This window comes from Daucus carota, chromosome 3, assembly GCF_001625215.2.
Source record: "Daucus carota subsp. sativus chromosome 3, DH1 v3.0, whole genome shotgun sequence".
Taxonomy (NCBI): Eukaryota; Viridiplantae; Streptophyta; class Magnoliopsida; order Apiales; family Apiaceae; genus Daucus; species Daucus carota.
The window spans coordinates 62,755,362-62,776,923 of NC_030383.2; the positions used below are offsets into that span (position 1 = coordinate 62,755,362).

At 34.1% G+C, this 21,562-nt stretch overlaps 3 protein-coding genes across 3 annotated transcripts; 2 read left to right on the plus strand and 1 right to left on the minus strand.

The window, feature by feature from the left end:
• Positions 1 to 4,496: 4,496 nt before the first annotated feature.
• Positions 4,497 to 7,665, plus strand: LOC108211807 (receptor-like protein 52). The gene is made up of 2 exons (XM_017383502.1): positions 4,497 to 6,235; positions 6,386 to 7,665. Exons 1-2 carry the CDS (start codon positions 4,522 to 4,524, stop codon positions 7,585 to 7,587), a joined length of 2,916 nt encoding a protein of 971 aa, XP_017238991.1. The 5' UTR covers positions 4,497 to 4,521; the 3' UTR covers positions 7,588 to 7,665.
• A 788-nt stretch (positions 7,666 to 8,453) lies between these two features.
• LOC108213522 (esterase) lies at positions 8,454 to 10,584 on the minus strand. The gene is made up of 5 exons (XM_017385322.2): positions 10,281 to 10,584; positions 9,827 to 10,048; positions 9,548 to 9,717; positions 9,188 to 9,458; positions 8,454 to 8,854 (listed from the first exon to the last, which is right to left on the minus strand). The coding sequence occupies exons 1-5, from the start codon at positions 10,528 to 10,530 to the stop codon at positions 8,580 to 8,582; spliced, it is 1,188 nt and encodes a 395-aa protein (XP_017240811.1). The 5' UTR covers positions 10,531 to 10,584; the 3' UTR covers positions 8,454 to 8,579.
• Positions 10,585 to 17,531: 6,947 nt separating this feature from the next.
• On the plus strand, positions 17,532 to 21,479 carry LOC108212925 (MDIS1-interacting receptor like kinase 2-like). The gene is made up of 2 exons (XM_017384635.2): positions 17,532 to 20,828; positions 20,928 to 21,479. Exons 1-2 carry the CDS (start codon positions 17,615 to 17,617, stop codon positions 21,263 to 21,265), a joined length of 3,552 nt encoding a protein of 1,183 aa, XP_017240124.2. The 5' UTR covers positions 17,532 to 17,614; the 3' UTR covers positions 21,266 to 21,479.
• Positions 21,480 to 21,562: the final 83 nt, after the last annotated feature.

Genomic DNA, 21,562 nt, shown 5'->3' on the forward strand with positions numbered 1-21,562 from the left:
AACTAATACAGGTTCAACTGTACTGAGCAATGTGACACCTCTCCAACCACTTAACACTTGATAGCTCAGCTTAACCACTCTTGTGATGCCCGAAAGTTCACAAGAAAAGGCCCCATTAGGGCTGTTAACGAAACGAATATTTATTGAAATATTCGGTATTCGAATTCGATCGTTTAACATTATTCGTATTCGTTTGTTAACAAATACAAATACGAATACAAATCTTAAAAAATATTCGGTTTGTTAACGAATACAAATTCGAATAGATAAATATTCGTATTCGCTATTCGTTTAATTATTCGGAAATTAAATTATATATATATATATATATATATATATATATATTATTTTATATTATATAGAAAAATATTATATTTTTATATAATAAGATTATGTACTGGTAAGGGGAGCTCTTCTAATTATAGCCACAGACCGACAAATCAGAAACAAAATGTCACACCTTCCGGTTTATCCAGATTTGTTCAGTCAGTAATTTGAATTTTATATTATTTGAGTTGGATGACTGTAGTCTGTATTATTAGTACTTTTTATAGTTTGCTTGAATTGGTGAACTATGGGAGTTTATAACTTTTGTCACGTGTCAGCAGTTTAGTTATTTTTTTTTATTTTCGTTTAAATGAGTGCCTTAAACGAATATGAATAGTTCGTGAACTTAACCGAATACGAATACGAATACAAATAACTATTCGGATAATAAACGAATACAAATCCGAATATGTATATTTAAACCGAATACAAATACAAAAACTATAATATTCGTTTCGAATTCGTTTCGTTAACACCCCTAGGCCCCATATGCCACAATTTTTCCGAAGTAATGCCCAAAATATCATAGTTGGGAGAATTGGCCTAAAATATTAGTTATTAAAGCCGGATAACCCATTGTTTGATTTTTGGAAGAAAAAGCTAGATCTAGTTGTGTTTAGGTCTGAAAATCACAACTATACGTAATATGATAATGGCGTTATATAAATAAAACGCTATATGAAATAGCGTTTAGGGTCTCAAAATGCTAGATCATGTGGCGTTAAGAAGGGAAATAAGATAAACACCGCACAATCTAGTATTTTGAATTGCAAAATTGTAGGTTCGGACCATCTTTTCCGACAATGATATTTGGGGCCTTTTTCTTGAAAATTGTGACAGTGAGGGTAACACCCGAAGTTCACATGGCTTAATAAAAGTCAGATAGTGGTAGCCACTCAAAAATCGTTCACAGATAGACAAGTTACTCATCTCAAAACCATGAGTTTATGATATTAGCTGCAACTTACAACATCAAAATAAGGTACAACCTACGGTTAAAGAAACTGAAACTGATGTTTTCCTTGGCGAGAACTGGTTATTCAGTCCTGATGATCATCATCTTCATTCAGTTGGTTTTAACTCATGCCGGTTCGTATTTTACTAGTCGTCTTCAAGTTTTAATCAGCACGGTTTTTTTTTAATTATTAGTTCACCGCACACATCTTATTTGTCGTTTAATGAGGTCTGCAATTTTTATTGGCAGATAAAAATATAAATATTTTAGCATCTACAAGACCATCTATGGGGCGAACCGGACGCCGTGGACATACCTTCCGTCCTCCGCCTCCACCTATACATGCTGCGAATCCGGGGCGAACCCGTCCCAAACATGGACATCCTCCGCCTCCACCTGTACATGCTCCGAATCCGGATGCAAGTCCGACTCTTGGTAGGAAGCGACTAAAGGAAACACAGTACCATTCGGCCTTATGCCAAATTTACGATATTTGTTAAAATATCTTTATGGTATCATTTGTATTCTATCAAATTTACAATATTTGTTAAAATATATATGTGGTATCACTACATTGCATTTGTATTTTATGATTTCTATCAAATGCATTTGTACATGCTGCGAATCCGGGGCGAACCCGTCGCAACCATGGACATCCTCCGCCTCCACCTGTACATGCTGCGAATCCGGATGCAAGTCCGACTCTTGGTAGGAAGCGACTAAAGGAAACACGGTACCATTCGGCCCTATGCCAGATTTACGATATTTGTTAAAATATCACTACATTGCATTTGTATTCTATCAAATTTTCAAGCTCATGTGACATTGTTTTTGGACACCTCTCTAAATGGGCACATATATTGTTCGACTTGTAGCCGTTTATATTCTAGCTTTACGTCGACCCACAACTAATGTGGGACAACTCTTTTAAACCCATACTGAAAGTCCTAAGCCCATATTGGAAGGCCGCCTGTCTTACCCTTAAGTCCATACTGGGTCGTCTGCTTCTTTCTAGGCCCATTCGGGAGTCCATGTGAAATTGTTAAAGATGGTTCCAATCTCACTTGTTGGGCGCTGCTAAGCGAGCCATAACTCACTATGATATTGCCAGTTTTGGACCAAGCCCGCACGAATTTATTTTTGGGCATATCTCAAAAAGCTTCATTGGAGTCATCTGTGTGCCTATATTCAGTATGGCTGCAGCTTAGATTTGGTTGATACAAACTGCCAAACTAATTTAGAAAACCGTGTTTTCTATTTAGAAAGTCATGGTTCTACGTATGTAGAAAGCTAAAAAGAAGACTCTGTTGATCTACAATCCTACAGGCAACTTTCCCTGCAATGTTCATCAGGGAAATTGCTCCCTGCATTCATTATGAGGACTGGCAATAGTATATAGTCAAAGTCAGTTCGTCTCCATCGATCCGTCATGTCATTAGTGCCTATTTTCTTCTTTGAACATTTAGTAATCTTGTGTTAATCCCATATTCATGAATCTTATATATACTAGTTTCAAAAGCCAAAAAATATATTGAAACAAAGTAACAAGTCATACATATAAAGGAATGGGAATATTTTACAACCCTCTTGTTCTTTTATTAGCTAATGTTCTTTTCATCTCTGTACTTCCGCTGAATATATCATCATCACCGAGAACTGAGGCAGAAGCTCTTGTCAAATGGAAGAACAGTTTGTTACCATCTGCTTCTCTCGATTCTTGGTCCTCACACAATCTCAAAAAATATTTTTTAGGGCAAGTATATGTATGTATTGTGTGAATTGAAAAAAATATTATCTTAGTAAAATTAAAAAATATTATATTAGTCTTAATGATAAAGTAATTTATAATTTTTTTAAAATAAAATTAATAAGAAAAATATGTAATAAGAATATTAATCTATTTGATTAGTAATTTAGACTACTAGTTTTTAATAATTAAATACAATGGTCAATACTAGTTTTCGTTTAGACAACTTGTACATTATATTATTTTTAATAATTTATTTTTTGGATATCTAATTTATTTTAAATTAGGTTTCTATTTAATGTTTATATATTCAATGAAAAAGTTAAATTAGAATTAATTAATTAATCAGTTAGTTAAAGTTTTACATCAAAATTTAATATATTTTACATTTAAATTAGTTTTTGTATGATTATTATATTTTATAATTATTATATCTTACTATTTTTTACTTGTTTTTCCAGTTTTTTAATTTTTTATAATTATGTTAAAATAATAAAAAAATGATTATTGTTATTATTTTATATAATACTATTATCTTTTTGTTGTTGGAGCACATATTTTAATTTTGCAGGCATCTGGAATCTCAGGCACGACCCTGAACGTATCCATTCGAGAATTCAATGGAACACTTTCTCAATTTGATTTCTCTTCATTTCGAAACCTCACTTCCTTAAACATGATCAGCAACCTGTTATCAGGTATCATAGCAGTAGAAATTGGAAATCTAACCCAACTTGAGTACTTGAGCTTTCACGACAACTATATTACTGGTACCATTCCTTACCAAATTAGTTATCTTCACAAGTTCTCTTCATTAGTTTATAAAATAAATTATATTTTTTCTATATAAAATTTTAAATTATATTTATATAAATCCAAATAACATCTTGTTGTTGCATTGAAACACATAAATGTTGACTAATCTCGCAGTTAACAAAAGAACTCAAATTGAACTACTCCACAAGCTCAAGGCAGAATTTCTGATGACTTTTCAATTTAACAAATGAATTATATTTATTTTCGTACTAAGAATTTTGAATTACATGTTGAATGTGGGACACAATACATAAATGTTGAAATGGATAGACAGAAATTTCGATCTAAAAATTAATTAGGAAAGAATTATTCAATGAAAACATTTCCTCGTTTAAACTATTGGTCTATTTAAATACTTAAACTTGTTTAATTATTATGACTTTTGATTTTATCAAGAATCATAACTCATTTATATGTTATAACTAACTTATAAGTAAAGAAATGAATAATAAAAATATTTTTCGACTTATAAGCCCGAGTTATTGTGAACACAACCATGTCAAGTGGAAATGAAAAAATTGCTGTCAGTGTTCCTCTGTGAGGCCTACAATGAGATAAATCAAAGCAAGAATTTATATCTGTGGGACAACATTAGGTACACTGCTATAAATCCCATAACATGTTACTAGCTTCTCACAAAATGTTAAGCAAGATAACAAGCCAAACAAACAAAAGAATGGGGATATTTCACAATCCTCTTGTTCTTCTCCTGCTGCATGTTCTTTTCATCTCTGTACTTTCACTAAAAATAACATCTGGTTCATCACCGAGAACCGAGGCAGAAGCTCTTGTCAAATGGAAGAACAGTTTAGTAGATTCTTCTTCACTTGATTCTTGGTCCCTAAGCAATCTCAGAAATTTTTGTGACTGGACTGGCATTACCTGCAATACTGCAGGTGCAGTTTCAGAGCTCAACATGTTTGATCTAGGACTCGACGGAACACTTGCTCACTTCAATTTCTCTTCATTTCCAAGCCTCACTTTGTTGGACATGAGCACCAACCTGCTATCAGATAGTATACCAGTAGAGATTGGAAATTTGACACAACTCGAGCAATTGAGCTTCAACGGCAACAATCTAGATGGTACTATTCCTTACCAAATTAGTCATCTTAACAAGTTGCAATCTTTAGACTTGGGATTTAACTACTTGGTAGATTCGAACTGGTCACTGTTTTTAGACATGCCATACTTGACATCCCTCAACTTGTACAATAATAAACTTGCTTCAGAATTCCCATCTTTTGTATTTGGTTCTAGGAACTTAACTTCTCTTGATTTGTCGATGAATAAGTTGACAGGCCCCATACCTGAGATGGTGTTTACCCATTTGGCTAATCTTGAGATCCTCAATCTTGGTAACAATTTGCTCGTAGGGCCATTGCCAAGAAATATTTCCAAGCTTCCCAAGCTAAAAGAACTTCACCTGGGAATAAATAATTTATCAGGGTCTATTCCTGATAGTATCGGTCAGCTTAGAGAGCTTGAAACACTTGATCTCATTGAAAATCAATTGAACTCTAGTATTCCTCCTGAGCTTGGTTCATGTACCAAGCTCACCTTCTTGCATCTTGATGCCAATTTTCTTACTGGCCCTCTGCCTTTGTCAATTTCAAATCTTACACAGATATATGAACTAGGCCTATCGTATAATTTTCTTTCTGGTACGCTCTCACCACATTTAATTGGCAACTGGACGGAGTTAACATCACTGCAGATTTATAACAATACCTTCAGCGGTAGTATTCCTCCAGAAATTGGTATGTTAACAGAGCTTACGGTCCTCAGTGTGCATGACAATAATTTCACAGGACCAATTCCAAAAGAGATTGGGAACTTGAAACAGCTTTCCACATTAGACCTGTCATATAACCATCTAACAGGTTCAATTCCAGCAACAATTGGGAAGCTCATCAATTTGGAAACCTTGCATTTGCGCTTCAATAATCTTAGTGGTGAATTGCCACCGGAGATTGGAAATCTATCACAGCTAGGAGATGTTTATCTCGACAATAACAAATTGTATGGAGAGCTTCCTGGTTCAATTGCAAATTTAAGTAATGTGTTAATGCTTTTTCTTCATTCCAACAGATTTTTTGGCAGCATTCCAAAGGACTTGGGGGAATATATGCCCAGTTTGTCATATGTTACATTTTCTGACAACAGCTTCTCTGGGGCATTGCCAGAAGGATTGTGTAGAGGTTTGGCTCTTGAAAGGATTTTAGCAAGTGGAAACAACTTCTCAGGATCTTTGCCGAAATGCCTGAAAAAATGCTCCAAACTAACTGTAGTTAGTCTCCAGAAGAATCAGTTCTCTGGAAATGTTTCTGAAGCATTTGGTTTGCACCCATATCTCAGTATAATTTCTCTGAGTGGCAATAACTTTACAGGTAAAATCTCATTCCAACAAATAACTTGTTGAAATTTGGCCCTCATTATTGAAATATAGACCTGGCCTTAAATTTTTACTAGTATGTTTTCACTTTAATACCTTTAATATGGTTTTAACATATTTATGTGAACTCGTTTACATTTGACAGGAGAAATTCCCACAACATTTTGCAATGCAACATCCCTTAAGGTTCTTGATTTGTCAAATAACAGCTTAAGTGGTGCCTTTCCACACTGTCTGGGAGACCTTAACATTAAGCTATCTATAGTGGATCTTCAAAGGAATCAGTTTCGAGGGGCTATAGCACCAACCTTCACGAAGAACTGTCAGCTGGCAACTTTTAACATGAATAGCAATGGCTTTGAAGGGCCGGTACCCATAGCCTTGGCCAACTGTAAACAGCTAGAGATCCTCGATCTTGGAAACAACAACATAAGTGACACGTTTCCATCGTGGCTACTTACTCTTCCAGGTCTACAAATTCTTGTCTTGAGATCAAACAGACTTTATGGTAAGTTAAGTGTTGGCAAGATAGAACACTCATTCCCCAAGTTTCGGATCATGGATCTCTCCCACAATCAATTCAGTGGCAATCTGCCAATCAATCTTTTCAAAAATTTTGAAGCTACAATGAATATAAATAAGCTTGCTGATGTAAATACAAGAAACAGAGGTTCATACTACGATGCTTCTGTATCGTTGATTGTCAAAGGAACTAAGGTTGAAGTGAGAAAAATTCTCAATATTTACACAAGTATAGATTTGTCAAGCAACAAGTTTACAGGAGAGATTCCAGAGGCCATTGGAGAACTTAAGTCTTTCCGGATGCTCAACCTATCTCATAACGACCTTAGAGGAAGTATTCCATCCTTGATGGGGAACATGACTCTTCTTGAAGCTCTAGATTTATCTTCAAACCAGTTGACAGGTACCATTCCTCGACAACTGACTAACCTGACCTTTCTAGGAACCTTAAACCTTTCGCAAAACCATCTTTCTGGACCAATTCCACGTGGAAGCCAATTCAACAGTTTACCCAATGATTCTTATCAAGGTAATTTAGCCTTGTGCGGATTTCCTTTGACGGAGAAATGCAAGAAAGATGAACCTCCAACATTACAAGTCGAGGATGAGGATGATGATGACGATGATCAAGATTGGTTCAGTTGGAAAATTATGGTATCGGGTTATTTTTGTGGATTAGTATGCGGATTGTCCTCAGGATACATTGCCTTCACAACTGGCAAGCCTAGACGGATCGTGATTTTCATTGAAGGAGCTCAGCAAAAGTTCATAAGAAGATACATGAAGATTTCTGAATCACTCTCTTTTAGTGTACAGAGATTCTGATAATGTCCAATTATTTGGTATACTAAGCCATGTAGTAGTTTGTGCTGTAATAATAAATTTTACTTCTGTTCCAGTCCACCATTAGTGTTATAATTTCTAAATGCAAATCAAAAAAATCAAAACAAAGTCTTCCACATTTAGATCACAAAAGCGTTTAATCTCATCAAAACCTTCCAGTTCAATGTTATCAATGTATTCAGTTGTAAAACACAAAAGCGACAATAATAATAAACATGATTGAATCAAGAAATGACAACTTATATACACGGCCTGCTAGAATATCATTCAGCGGAAAATTATCTCATTCTAAGTTTTTCACGTAGAGCGCTTTTTTCTTTCCGTTGAACGTATGCTACTATCATTCGAATATTCTAGACCAGCTGCCATCAAATAAAAGTACAATAGTAATTTACTCTCTTGATCCCAAATTAACGGTCATGTTTAACTTTTTATGATCATATGACTGATCTTGGGCCAAACGAGTTCGAGTCTTTTTGACTTTGATATTATATATAATAATAGATAGATAGATAGATCTATGATTTAATAAAAGTATAATAAAATAAAAATGATAGATTAGGTATTTGAGTGATAAAATTAATTTTAATTAAAAAAATTAGTAAAAAATATAAGTTGTTCGAAAAAGTATACTCTATCATACTAACTTTTGACTTTAAATTAATTTCTGACTTATTTTTAAGTTTAAACCTGATTTATTACACAAACAAAAAAATTTCGGTTTAAAATTGTAAATGACTTAAATTTCCGATCATAATCCCGGCCGGAAAGGCTCTATACCTTTTCGGCTTTTCTGTTTTTGTGTGAGCTGGAATATTACAGGAGATAAAATGGGACGTTTACATCTCTTGATATTGAATTCAGAATCTTATTCATTGAAAAATATATAATTATGACGACAATTGCACAAGATCATAATATAAAATATCTGGTGCATTTATTCTCAAAAGGCTCTGCTAAATACTGACTACTGACTAGTATTGTGAGGATGAGCATGCCATACTTGGTGGTGTGTTGGGTGGATCAGAAAAAGCTCCAGTAGAAATTCGGTCGAATACAATCTTATCAGCAGCTTCTGAGTAATGAATACCATCCCAGCTTATTCTTTCCCGCGGATTTTCGCATGATTTCAGAGTTATTTTCTTCCCATTTATCGTTTTACTAGTCTCGCTACTGAAACATGTAAAGTTGTCCCCGTAATTGTATTTTCCTCCGTAACCACAACATGCCTTTAGAGGTTCCTTGAAGCCTGCAAATCAATGTATAAAATCTGGTAAGTTTTTTTTTTTTTTTGACAAATATGGCTTAAAAGCCTTACAAATAAGTACTCCCTCGGTACCACCCAATTTTTTACACTGGGGGTGGGCACGGAGGTTAAGAAATATGTATAAAGCAGTGGAAAAGAGAAAGAAAAGTGGGTGAAGTGGTACGACTCATTGATTTTTAATATATAAAAGAGAGATAATAGTGTGGAAAGTGGTGGGACTCATTAACTATTTTAGGAAAGTTTTGTAATGTAAAGAAATGAGTGGGACGTCCCAAAAAAAACCGTGTTCTAATAAATTCTGTAGGTGAGCCGTACCAAGACTTTTGGCGTCTTTGTAAATGGAGTATTTAACAGAGTAGATATCCACAAGTGTGATTGCAGATGAAGGGAGCTCTCTCCGGAGCTGATACACAGCCTCCTTCAACTTGTAATTGAAGTGCTTTGAGATCTCATTATGAGGGATTGAGCAACCAGCACTATCGGTATCCTTGTCTGAGACCGGAAAGTTTGTTAGAATATAAGGCAGGCATCCGATAGGTCCCGTGTTGTGTATCCAGAATGTTCTGGCCCCCAAGGAGTATATACCCTAAACACCAAAGCATTTCATAAATTGTCAATCTCACTCGAAATTAAGTCCATTTTTGGGTCGAGAGTACGTAGAAATCTTGTTATTACCTTTACATGAGCTTTGAATCCTTCCATCATATCGGGTACTGATGCTTTTACGGCCTCTATGGAATCGTTTGTAAATAGTCCCATGCCAATGTCATTTTGGCCGACGTCAATAATATACAGAGCTTTGGAAAAATGTTCCTTCTTCGGCACCGTGTACTTGAAATTTGGTTCTAATGCACCAAAACGGATCATAGTCACATAGAATACACCAAAACTACATAAGTTAAAGAGTTGAGCGGAAATTACATCTTAAATTCAAGAGGCGCGTAACTGAAATACCTTCATTATAGATCATCTCTGATCTGTCTTTGAATTGTGTGAATTGTGTGAACTGGACATAAAGGGGAAAAGGACTCCATCCACGTGGAACAAAGTAGGCTGGGAAGAGGTATTTTGGTTCCGTAATTGTAGATCCTGAGGTTGAAAAACTTGCACCGTGACTGAAGTTTGCAGCCATTGAATCAAGGTAAGAGTGGAGAAATGGTTTTCCCAAGCTTTCAGCTGAAACAACACAAATTTCAGGTGTAAATTTTATTAGAAAGTATATCTGATCCCCTTCAATATCCATTTTACATATTTTTAAAATAATTAATAAATTTCCTTTAATTAATAGTCAAAATTTGGTCAAATTGACCTGTTAATAGTCAAAACAGAACACATAATATGAGATGGAGGGAGTATTTCAGATAATTAATCTGAAAATTGAAAATGGCATACAATATGCGATGAGTACCTAGGAAATCAATCACGAGACGACCATTGGAGACACGTCCACTTGGTCTGCCAAAGAAAGCATCGCCATTAGGTGGCGACCAGGAGGCGAATGCAGCAGAGATTGAACCCGTATCCGAGTTGGAGTCGCCAAAGTTGAATAGAGCCGGATATTCACAAGTCTCTGTTGTGAAAACAGGGCTCGAAAGAAAAGCAAAGGCGCAAAACAGGAGCAGAAAATAAGCAGCTATGTTCATGCTGAGAGACTTCATTGTTGTTGAGGATCAAGGATATGAGATTGATTTGAGTATGTATGATTTGAACAAGCCATAGGTGCAGGGTTTATATAGTATTCCTGATGCATGCATGCAGCAGAAATATGTTCAAAGCTTGGAATCTCTGTTATCGGGTGAGCTGGGAGTCTGGGACACCAAACCAAAAACAAAAATGGATCCCGAGGAGAGACAGATCTAGGAAGAGGTACGGAAAACATGTCCCTACTAATTTTTTTTTTACATTTTTATATCATTCTAAATTTTAAAAAATTATAAAAATACCCCAAAAGAAAAGAATATATATCAATGTTTTTCGAAAATTTGCTCAGTGTCCTTCTAAAATTCGAATCCTATATAGGCCCTGATTTGGAGGGGAAAAAAATAAAATCCTTCAAAGTTTTAGACTTATTTCAAAGTTCTGGCCGCCTAATGATTTGAATAAATATTATTTCATGACTCATATCAGTCGAAAAAAGAGTTAACAAAAGTGTTATACAATACACTCTTCCCACTTTAAAACTGTTCACAGCAAAGTATTTCCGACAAAGTACTGCTCCCTCCTTCTCTAGAAACTGATCTCATTTGATATGCAGGAACTGTTCATAACATGAGATAAATTATTAATTTACAACTAATTTATAAGACTAAATATAGTAATCTTGTCGGATATTTGTATGTTGTGAATACTTTAATACGGTGAAATTTTTATATTTAATACTAATATGAAATTAAAGATATTAATGATCAAAAATGTGTGTTGACAAACATGAAAAATATTAATAGACGGAGGGAATATAAAATTGGCTGTTTAAATTAAGTAGCTATTTAATATTATAAAATTGGCGCAGTATATATATAAGAACTACTATAAGTAACTGTAGATATCACGAGGCTAAAATCTAAGAATCCGGTGACAAATTATAGTAAGAACTTGACCATGGACATGATGGTTTAATTTCATGGGTCCTTTTATTTGGTTTTTTCTATTTTTAATTTTGAACGCATAGTCCATCAATACAGTGACGCAGTACTTCTCTCGATATATGCATACTTCAGCTTCTGGAGGAAGACCAGAATATTCATCAAACCATCCAAACATGGAAAAAAGCAGTTAGCGGCGGTGGACCGTAATTAAAATGTTATACATTTCTCTCGAAGAATATATTATGCATTTTTTATAATCAACCGAATGAATAGCAACTTAACAAAATAAGTTTGTCAAAAAAAAAAAAAAAAAAAAAATAAGAAAAATTCTCTGGTCTCTCACCATATTGTATACATTTGAAATGAACAATTCGAGATATATTTTAGGTAATGTTTGGGATTGCTGTTGCAGACAGCAACAGCAGCTTTTTGCTGAAAAGCAGGTGAAAAACTGTTTGGTAAATCGAAAAGCAGAGCAGGTGAAAAACTGTTTGGTAAATCGAAAAGCAGCTTTTTCGAACAGCAGCTTTTAGCTGAAAATTAGAAAAAATAGGTCTTACCATACTTTTGGAAAAAGCTGCTTTTCAGCTTTTGCAGAATGTTGTTATAGATTTCATTATAAAACCTCACCAAAAACATTAATTTTTTTTATATTATAACTCAAAATAAGTAAATATCAAAAAATTACCAAACAGTTATCTGATTTCTACAACAGCACTTATTTTACCAGCATTTTTTTTGACAGCACAGCAATTTTTAACAGCACTCCCAAACAGACCCTTAATCCTTTTATTAGGAGTGATAAAAAACTATCCAAACTGTATAAACCGCCTCCATCCGATTTTCAATTTTCATGGTACGGTTACAATTTGAATTTTTCACAAATTGCTTGGTGTAATGCGGTGCGATTATATAAGTTGACATATTACTGTGCGGTTCAAACAACACCGCACCACGATATTATAATATTATATAAATATATTAGTAATCATCAAATAAAATTATATTATACACGTATATATATTATTTATAATTATGTTATGTATATATTTGCTAAATGTCTAGTTAATTACTAATTTATAAATTTGCATGCATGACTATAATATCAAATTTTCATGAAATGATTATATTTTTATGAAAATTTAGGTTTATAATATTTGTAATTAAGAATATAGACATTTTTGATATTTTATATAATTGTAGTTGTATTGTAAAAAATTAATTTCATAAAATCAAAAAAGAATCAACACATAATAGAAAAATAAATTCTATCAAAAAATATAGAAAATTGTTAAAATTTATATAAAATGCTAGAAATTTTTATTATTGTTCGAATTAACTAATATTATCCAACTCTAAGAACAATCGAAATTGGAAAACAATTTATTAAGGACAGGGATATTAATAATTCTTATAGAACAGATAACTCCTAAATACAATCGTTGAAAATCGTAGGCAATTATGGATTACATTTAAAAATCTCAAATTTAATAACCTATTTGCTTTTCATGTAAAATGAGGTTTAATGTTGTCCAATAATTTAAGTTAAAAAAAAAAATGTTGTCCAATAATTTCAAAGCTAATATGTTGCACCTGTTGTGAAAGGTGCGGCTAAATAATAAGTAGTGGAATGAACTTATAGCGTCCAAGCATTAAAACTCATACTTAAAGGGAATTTAAATCGGTTAATAATTGGTAGTTTAATAAATTTTAAACACATGCATAGTTATAATATCAAGACCAACCAAAGAGGGACTCCTTATATGGAGTTACATAGTGCGCCACTATAAATCATCAATTTTATTATAAATTCTGTTATAGAATACATATAAAACGTGAAACTAATATAGAATACTATAAAATATATCTATTTAAAGTAATTTAACACTTAAAATTTGATGGAAAAAAGTATATTTTCGAAACTGATTCTACAACAGAATAATTCTGGATGATTATTATTCTATTATAGAATCATGTTGAGATATTGCATAATTTTAGATGATCCTTGGAATAAAAAAATTGTATAACTTCGTTTTCGGTTTAATAATAAAAATTTGCAATTATATTCCATAAAAAATATAATAAAATATATATTATGTATATATTTATAATGGTGTGCTACGTAACTCCATATAAGAGGGTATGTTATGGAGTGCTACCCATAATATCAATATATTTGAAAATAATATTATGTTTGTGTAAAAATTTAAAATTTATAATATTTGTAAATAAGAATATATATAATTTTAATATTTTCAATATAATTGTAGTAGTATTGTAAAAAATTAAATTCGTAAAATCCAAAAAAAAGAAATAGCAAGTCTAAACGATCACAAAATTTGTTTAATGATCACTTAATTCGTTTAGTAGTCTGCTTCATTTTTAAAAACGCATAATTCCCCATTTAGTACAAAATTGAACTATTTGAAGGCCAATTCTTCTTAGGTGGGCTAGCTCCTAATGACCGGCTTAAAGTGTTTTTTACAACACTTATTGAACCCAATCAAAAAAGATTTCAAATGTCAACAATTATTAAGTAATTTGTGCATTTGAAATAATTTCTATTACATTATTTTTTTCAATAAAATTTTGTAGGTTTTTTTATGTATGAAATTTTCAAATTGGTGGAAGGAATAACACATTTTTTTTTAATAACTTTTTGAAAAACAAATTATATATTTGATTTATATTTTAGATAATTCGTAATTACTTTTTGACAAGTCATATTCAATGTTTTTAAAAATTTATTTATTAAATCAACAATCAACAAAATTACATAAAACTTACTAACATATATAAAGGGTCAACCAAAATTTGTTTTTCTTTAACATTTAAGCTTGTGGTAGCCGCCATCATCCTAGTTATGATAAATTTTACACCAGAAGTTTACATGCATTCATTTTCAAGTTGAGGCTCTGAGTTATACCGGAAAAAGTTTTGCCTTTGTTTATGAAGGATGAAACTTAAAGAAACTGGTCCACATTCGCACTACAGATTATTCTGTCTCTTCTAGTTTGGTGTAACATTCTCTTGAAGAGATACCCACTATGACCAGTCAAATAAGAAAAAAGATAAAAAAAAAATCATTTTTTAAATAAATGAGCCTCCATGTCATTTTCAAGAAAAATGGTCACAATTATTACCTCAAAATGCAACTTTGTATGGAGTTTTAATTTTCTGAGAAAAACATAACTTGAAGTTACGTTTTCAGCTGAAAATCACAACTTCAAGTTGTGTTTTCAGCTGAAACCAGAATTTCAAGTTGCGTTTTTATCCGACAATAAAGACGCTGAAACCAGAATTTCAAGTTGCGTTTTAATAAACACCTTTTTCTACTAAATAGTGACATTTGGGGTCAACACCTGCCAAATTGCTTGTAATTCTTCTCTTCCACCTCGGTTGTGTCTTCTTTATACTCATGATTCGAAACTGGCTTTGCCTCCGTTCCTTCCTCTGTTTGGTTACCAAGATCGAAGGTTCAGTGTCATGTGTGATTATATATCTAAACTTATTGTAATCGATCTTACCCAAATATTTTTAATATCTTTACTCCAGGTCTATTAGTCTGGTCGCATCAAAGGAGCGATCAATAATCAAGTCTCTTTTGCCATCCAGAGAGAGAGACAAATATGAAAGAAATTAATGTTTCTAAAAGTCTTACCTTTGACAACTGGAGCTATGGAATCTAAGAGCTATAAGCTCGTGTATAGAATCTATGAATGATTTTATTTTTCTGAAAAAAAAACATTTGAATTATGGGAATTGTGGGGCAAAATGCATGTACTTGACAAATGGACCGAAGAAACCATTTTACCATCCAAATTTGAATATTATGATCACAAATTTGAATATTGTAAAATGGTCACAAATTTGAAAGAAAATTGACCTCAAATATTATGATCACAAAAGATGATCCTGACTTAACATTTTACAATCCAAAACACTAGATCGTATCATGTTTATCCTCTTTTTCTTCTTAACGTTACACAACTCCAAAAACGCCATATCATGTTATATTTTGTAGTTATTTTCAGATCTAAACAATTAAATGCAACATGATCTACCCTTCTTTTTTCAAAAATCGAAACACTGGATTATCTGATATTATTAAATGATATTTTGGGTTATTTCCCCGACTCTGCTATTTTGATCATTGCTGATGTGGTTTGTGACATATGGAACCTTTTCTCGAATTAGTCCAAACTGTTAAAATATAAGTATAAGATTCATAAAGGAGTCTCCTCTAAGAGCATCTCCAAGAGCCTCTTCATTTAGCCTCCTAACTTGAGATTTGAGGAGGGAGAGGAAAAATGTTGCTCCAAGAGACTCTTAAGTGGCTCTTAAATCACTAAGAGCCTCTTGTTTCTCTCTTCTCTCTCCTCAAAGTTAAGAGCCACCACATTGCTCCTAACTTATTTTTTCACAATAAAAAAATCTTCACCTCCATCTTTCCATCTCTTTTGTTATAGTGGAGCCCAATATATGAATAAAATATAAAATAGAGAAAAGATGTAAAGAGTATTGTTGGAGTTTACACTCTTAACTTTGTCCTAAATCGCTAAGAGTCACATTTTTTTATATTATATTTAGGAGCCAACAAGGAGGCTCTCGGAGATGCTCTAACACCTTTATAAGGTTTTAGAGGGAATGATTCTCTACATGGTATCATAGCTCTGATTTGGCGGAAGGTCTCGAGTTCGAGCCCCAGCCACCTCCTATATTCTCACAATTTAAAAATGGACACGAAGGCAATTTATGCCCCAAAGATGGGCGCTCGTGATCCACTCTTCAACACAAATAATGATATTTCGAGTGAGGGGGAATGTTAAAATATAAGTATAAGATCCATAGAGGTGCCTCCTCTAACACCTTAAGGTTTTAGAGGGAATGGTTCTCTACACGAACTTATCGTCGGTTTGGGAGTGCTGTTAACAACTCAAACAGAGTATAAGGACACAAGAGACCAGAATTAATGCGACTTGATCAAATATATACTAGTTGATCAAATATGATCCATTAAGTGAATTTCATTGAAATGATTTCTAAGAGTTGTCTATTCCTTGTTAACTCCTCGTTTAATTCTGCAGTTTCTGCTTACATGTTACAGTTCAAAGATTTTTCAGAATTTTCCGGAATTAATAAAATGCAGGAAGATGAGCGTGACGGAATAGTCCAATGATTTATCATCCGTCGTTCAAAAAAACGTGGGTACTTAAAGTCTGGTAACAATCAAGATGAGTAAAAGATTCTATTCAAATATATACTACAAGTCTTCATACATCCCTGTCAAAACAAAAGTCTTCATCAGATCAACTTGTTTAGACACTGTCACATCTCACTAAACCATTTCTTAATTGACAAAACACAGACAAGCTAGTGAAAAGAATGAAATAATCAGTTTTTTCTCGTAAACTAGAGCAAAGTATAAATTGGTGGCCGAAATTTATCTATTTTTTTTATTCAGAATTTAAAATTTGCAATAAAATGACCATATATTGTTTTAATTCATCGAAAAGGTGGCTAAGGACTACTTTTTTGATAAAAAAAAAATATTAGTATTTTTCTCAGAAAAGTTATCCTTATTAGCCAATTCCTTTGAAACATAAAATCAATATCTGTCCACCTATTGGTAAATTTAATATTCTAGCATCAAAAATGCAAAAGCGGATAAAATTCGGCCACCACTTTAAATTTTACTCCATAATTTATCAAAATATATTACATGCAGAAAATCAGTTTTTGTTAAAGTCTAGGCTTCACATGTTGATCATCTTTATACTCAGTTGACATACTGATCTAGACAAGCTATTTTTAATTTTTTATGTTGATCTGTTATTTTTCCATGCAAATTTAAAATTGTCAAGTTGACAGAAAAGGTTGGTTCTTGTATTCACATGTGAGGACTGACTAAGCTCAAAGCCTCTAACCTACCCTTGTCTACATGTAATGCCAAGCTGATTTCAAGGTCATTTTGGCAATTGCACTTGGCAAGAATAGTCAAAGTCAACTTAATTTGTGATTTCCTTCCTGCTTCATCTTTTTTATGTAATTAGTTAATTTCTTTGTTGTGGGACAGAATTGATTAAACTAAATATATTCCTTTACATATGAGTACTAGATCACAAAGGAACAAGTGAGCAACCAAACATATAAAGAAATGGCTGTATTTCAGAAACCTCTTGTTCTTCTGCTATTTCATGGTCTTTTCATATCTGTACTCATACAAAGTGTAACATCATCACCAAGAACTGAGGCAGAAGCTCTTGTTAAATGGAAGAACACCTTATTACCATCGGCTTCTCTCGATTCTTGGTCCTTAAGCAATCTCAGGAAGCTTTGTAACTGGACTGGCATTACCTGCAATGCTGCAGGTACAGTTGCAGAGATCAACATTTCTGGTCTAGAACTGAATGGTACTCTTGCACGCTTCAATTTCTCGGCGTTTCCTAGCCTCACTTCCTTGGATATGAGCAGCAACCTCCTTTGGGATGGTATACCAGTAGAGATTGGAAATCTGACAGAGCTTGAGTACTTGAGTTTCGACGACAACTATCTAACTGGTACTATTCCTTACCAAATTAGTCATCTTCAGAAGTTGCAATATTTAGACTTGGGATCAAATTACTTGCTTAATCCAAACTGGTCTTTGTTCCTGGACATGCCACTTCTGACACAGCTCAATTTATACTACAATAACATTTCTTTAGAATTTCCATCTTTTATAATTGGCTCTAGGAACTTGAGTTTTCTTGATCTGTCACAGAATCAGTTGACAGGCTCCATACCTGAATCAGTGTTTACCCATTTGACTAATCTTGAAGTTCTTAATCTTAATGATAATTTGTTGGAAGGGCCATTGCCAAGAAATATTTCCAAGCTTTCCCAGTTAACAGAACTTCACCTAGGAAAGAATATGTTCTCAGGATCAATTCCTGACAGTATAGGTCTTTTACATAAACTTCAAGTTCTTGAACTGTATACCAATGGATTTGGGGGGAAGATTCCTTCTTCTTTGGGTCAACTTAGGGAGCTTCAAAGACTTGATCTCAATCAAAACTCTTTGAACTCTAGTATTCCTCCTGAGCTTGGATTGTGTACCAATCTTAGCTACTTGGCTTTCGCTGAGAATTTGCTTACAGGCCCTTTGCCTTTGTCATTCTCGAATCTTACACGTATATCTGAACTAGGCATATCAGATAATCTGCTGTCTGGTGAGCTATTACCTGAGTTCATTAGCAACTGGACTGAATTGACATCACTGCAGATGCAAAACAATACCTTTGTTGGTAACATTCCTCCTGAAATTGGTATGTTAACAAATCTTACGTACCTCTATCTGTATGATAATAATCTCACAGGGGCAATTCCCAGAGAGATTGGGAACTTGAGTCAGCTTTTTAAATTAGACCTGTCAGGAAACCATCTATCAGATTTTATTCCAGGAACAATTGGGAACCTCTCCAATTTGGTACTCTTACATTTGCATTTCAATAATCTTAGTGGAACAATTCCACCTGAGATTGGAAAATTAGCACTGCTGGAAGTTCTTGATCTCAACACTAATCAATTGCATGGACAGGTGCCTGATTCTATTGCTGAATTAAGTAACTTGCAGACGCTTTCTGTTTTTACCAATAATTTGTCTGGCAGCATTCCGAAGGACTTGGGAAAAAAGAGTATCAATTTGTCCTATATTGGATTTTCCAACAACAGCTTCTCTGGAGCATTGCCAGAAGGGTTGTGTAGCGGTTTTTCCCTAGAAAGGGTTTCGGTGAATGGAAACAATTTTTCAGGGCATTTGCCAATGTGCCTGAGAAATTGCTCTAACTTGTCCAGAGTTCGTCTTGATAACAACCATTTCTCTGGAAATGTTTCTGAAGCGTTTGGATATCATCCTAATCTTAGTTTCATTACTCTCAATGACAATGAGTTTACAGGTGAACTCACATCCCAGTGGGGAAAATGTGAAAATCTTACAAACATTGAGATGTCAAGAAACAAAATTTCAGGTGTGGTCCCTATCGAGCTTGGAAACTTAAAGAATTTGCAAGCTTTGCAACTGGATTCAAATGAGTTGACAGGTGAGATTCCAGCTGAATTAGGAAATTTGGTCCTGTTGTTGAAACTCAACTTGAGCAATAATCATTTGACCGGAGAAATTCCTCAGAATGTAGGCAAACTATCAAAGCTCAACCAACTTGATTTGTCTACAAACAAATTGAAAGGAAGCATTCCAAAGGAGCTTGGGAATTGTGAGAGCTTACTGAGCCTGAACTTAAGGCAGAACAATTTTTCAGAAAAGATACCTTCTGAACTCGGCAATTTGGGTCAGTTGCAAATAAACATGGACCTGAGTAGCAATTCACTTTCAGGCACCATCCCTTCTACCTTTGGTAAACTGAAGTTTTTAGAGAATTTAAATCTTTCACACAATCATCTGTCAGGTAGAATTTTTGGTTCATTCTCTACTGATCTGTCGAGTTTGCAAATGATTGATTTGTCTTACAATAACTTGTCCGGCCCTATACCCTTGCTCCAACAACAAGTGAAGAAATTTTTCAATGAAAATTCACTTTTGTGTGGAGATGCAAACGGCTTGTCACCGTGTCCATCTACCACTTCCAAGTCATCCAAAAAATCTGATTCCAGTAAGAAAGTCATCATTGGTGTCGTTGTTGCAGTGGTCAGCCTCTTAGTTCTTGTTATTATCATTGTTGGATGTTTTCTGTGTCGTAAGAAGCCCAATAAAACTGATGTTGAGAGAACCAATTCAGAGAAATTTGAGTCAATGATTTGGGAAAGAAAAGGAAAGTTTACCTTTGGAGATATCGTAAAGGCTACTGAAGATTTCAGTGAAAGGTACTGCATTGGAAGAGGAGGATTTGGAACTGTGTATAAGGCCGATTTGTTTAATGGTGAGATTGTAGCAGTTAAAAGGCTCAATATTACAGATTCCAGTGATGCTACAGCAAATAATCGGTGGAGCTTTGAGAATGAGATTCGGACCTTGACAGAAGTTAGGCACCGTAATATCATCAAACTCCACGGATTCTGCTCCATGGACAATTGCCTTTACCTGGCATATGAATATGTCGAGAGAGGCAGCTTGGGGAAGTTGTTATATAGTGATGAGGGGGCTAATTTAAGCTGGGCTTCAAGGGTAAAGATTGTTATAGGATTGGCTCATGCACTTTCTTACTTGCATCATGATTGTTCTCCACCTATTGTGCATAGAGATGTGTCATTGAATAATATCTTGCTCGAGTCAGACCTTGAGCCGCGGCTCTCAGATTTTGGCACTGCAAGGTTGCTGAACACAGATTCATCAAACTGGACAAATGTTGCAGGGTCTTATGGTTACATGGCTCCAGGTACATATTTTCATCTCACTATCATTTGTGCATACTTTTTTAAGTTTCTCAATGCTAAACACATAATCACTAACAAGCATTTTTATTTTTCATGTGCAGAACTTGCCTTGAGCATGCTAGTGACAGCAAAATCAGATGTTTATAGCTTTGGAATCGTTGCGTTGGAGGTTATGATGGGAAGGCACCCCGGGGAGCTCCTTCCAACTCTGTCCAGTGACACAGACGTCGCTTCAAATAATTTACTTGACAAAAGGCTTCCACCTCCGACAGAGAATATAGCAGATGAAGTGAAATTTGTTGTCAGGGCAGCACTAGCATGCACACGTACCACACCAGAGGCACGACCTACTATGCGTTCTGTGGCAAAAGAGCTCACAGGAAGAACTCAGACATACATGACTGAACCATACAGTCTTGAGTTGCATGAAGCCAAGTAGAATTCCAAGGTTTCAGATGTAGATGATATTGTGTTAAGTTATCACCACAATCTTGTAATTGTGAAGTCTAAACAAGTGGCAACACTTGAGCCTTGAGAATTATTTAGCAAAGTTTATATGTTGCATTCCATTGAATTTATGCTAACTACCTTCATTACATGGTATGTCTTGAGTGATAATTATTGATCATAGTACATATGTTTCGATTTCATTACTCCTTCAAATGTCCCAGAAGGCCTCATACTAATAGAGTTCTTTGGGTGCTTATATTCAGACAAATTTTTTTTATCTTTACGA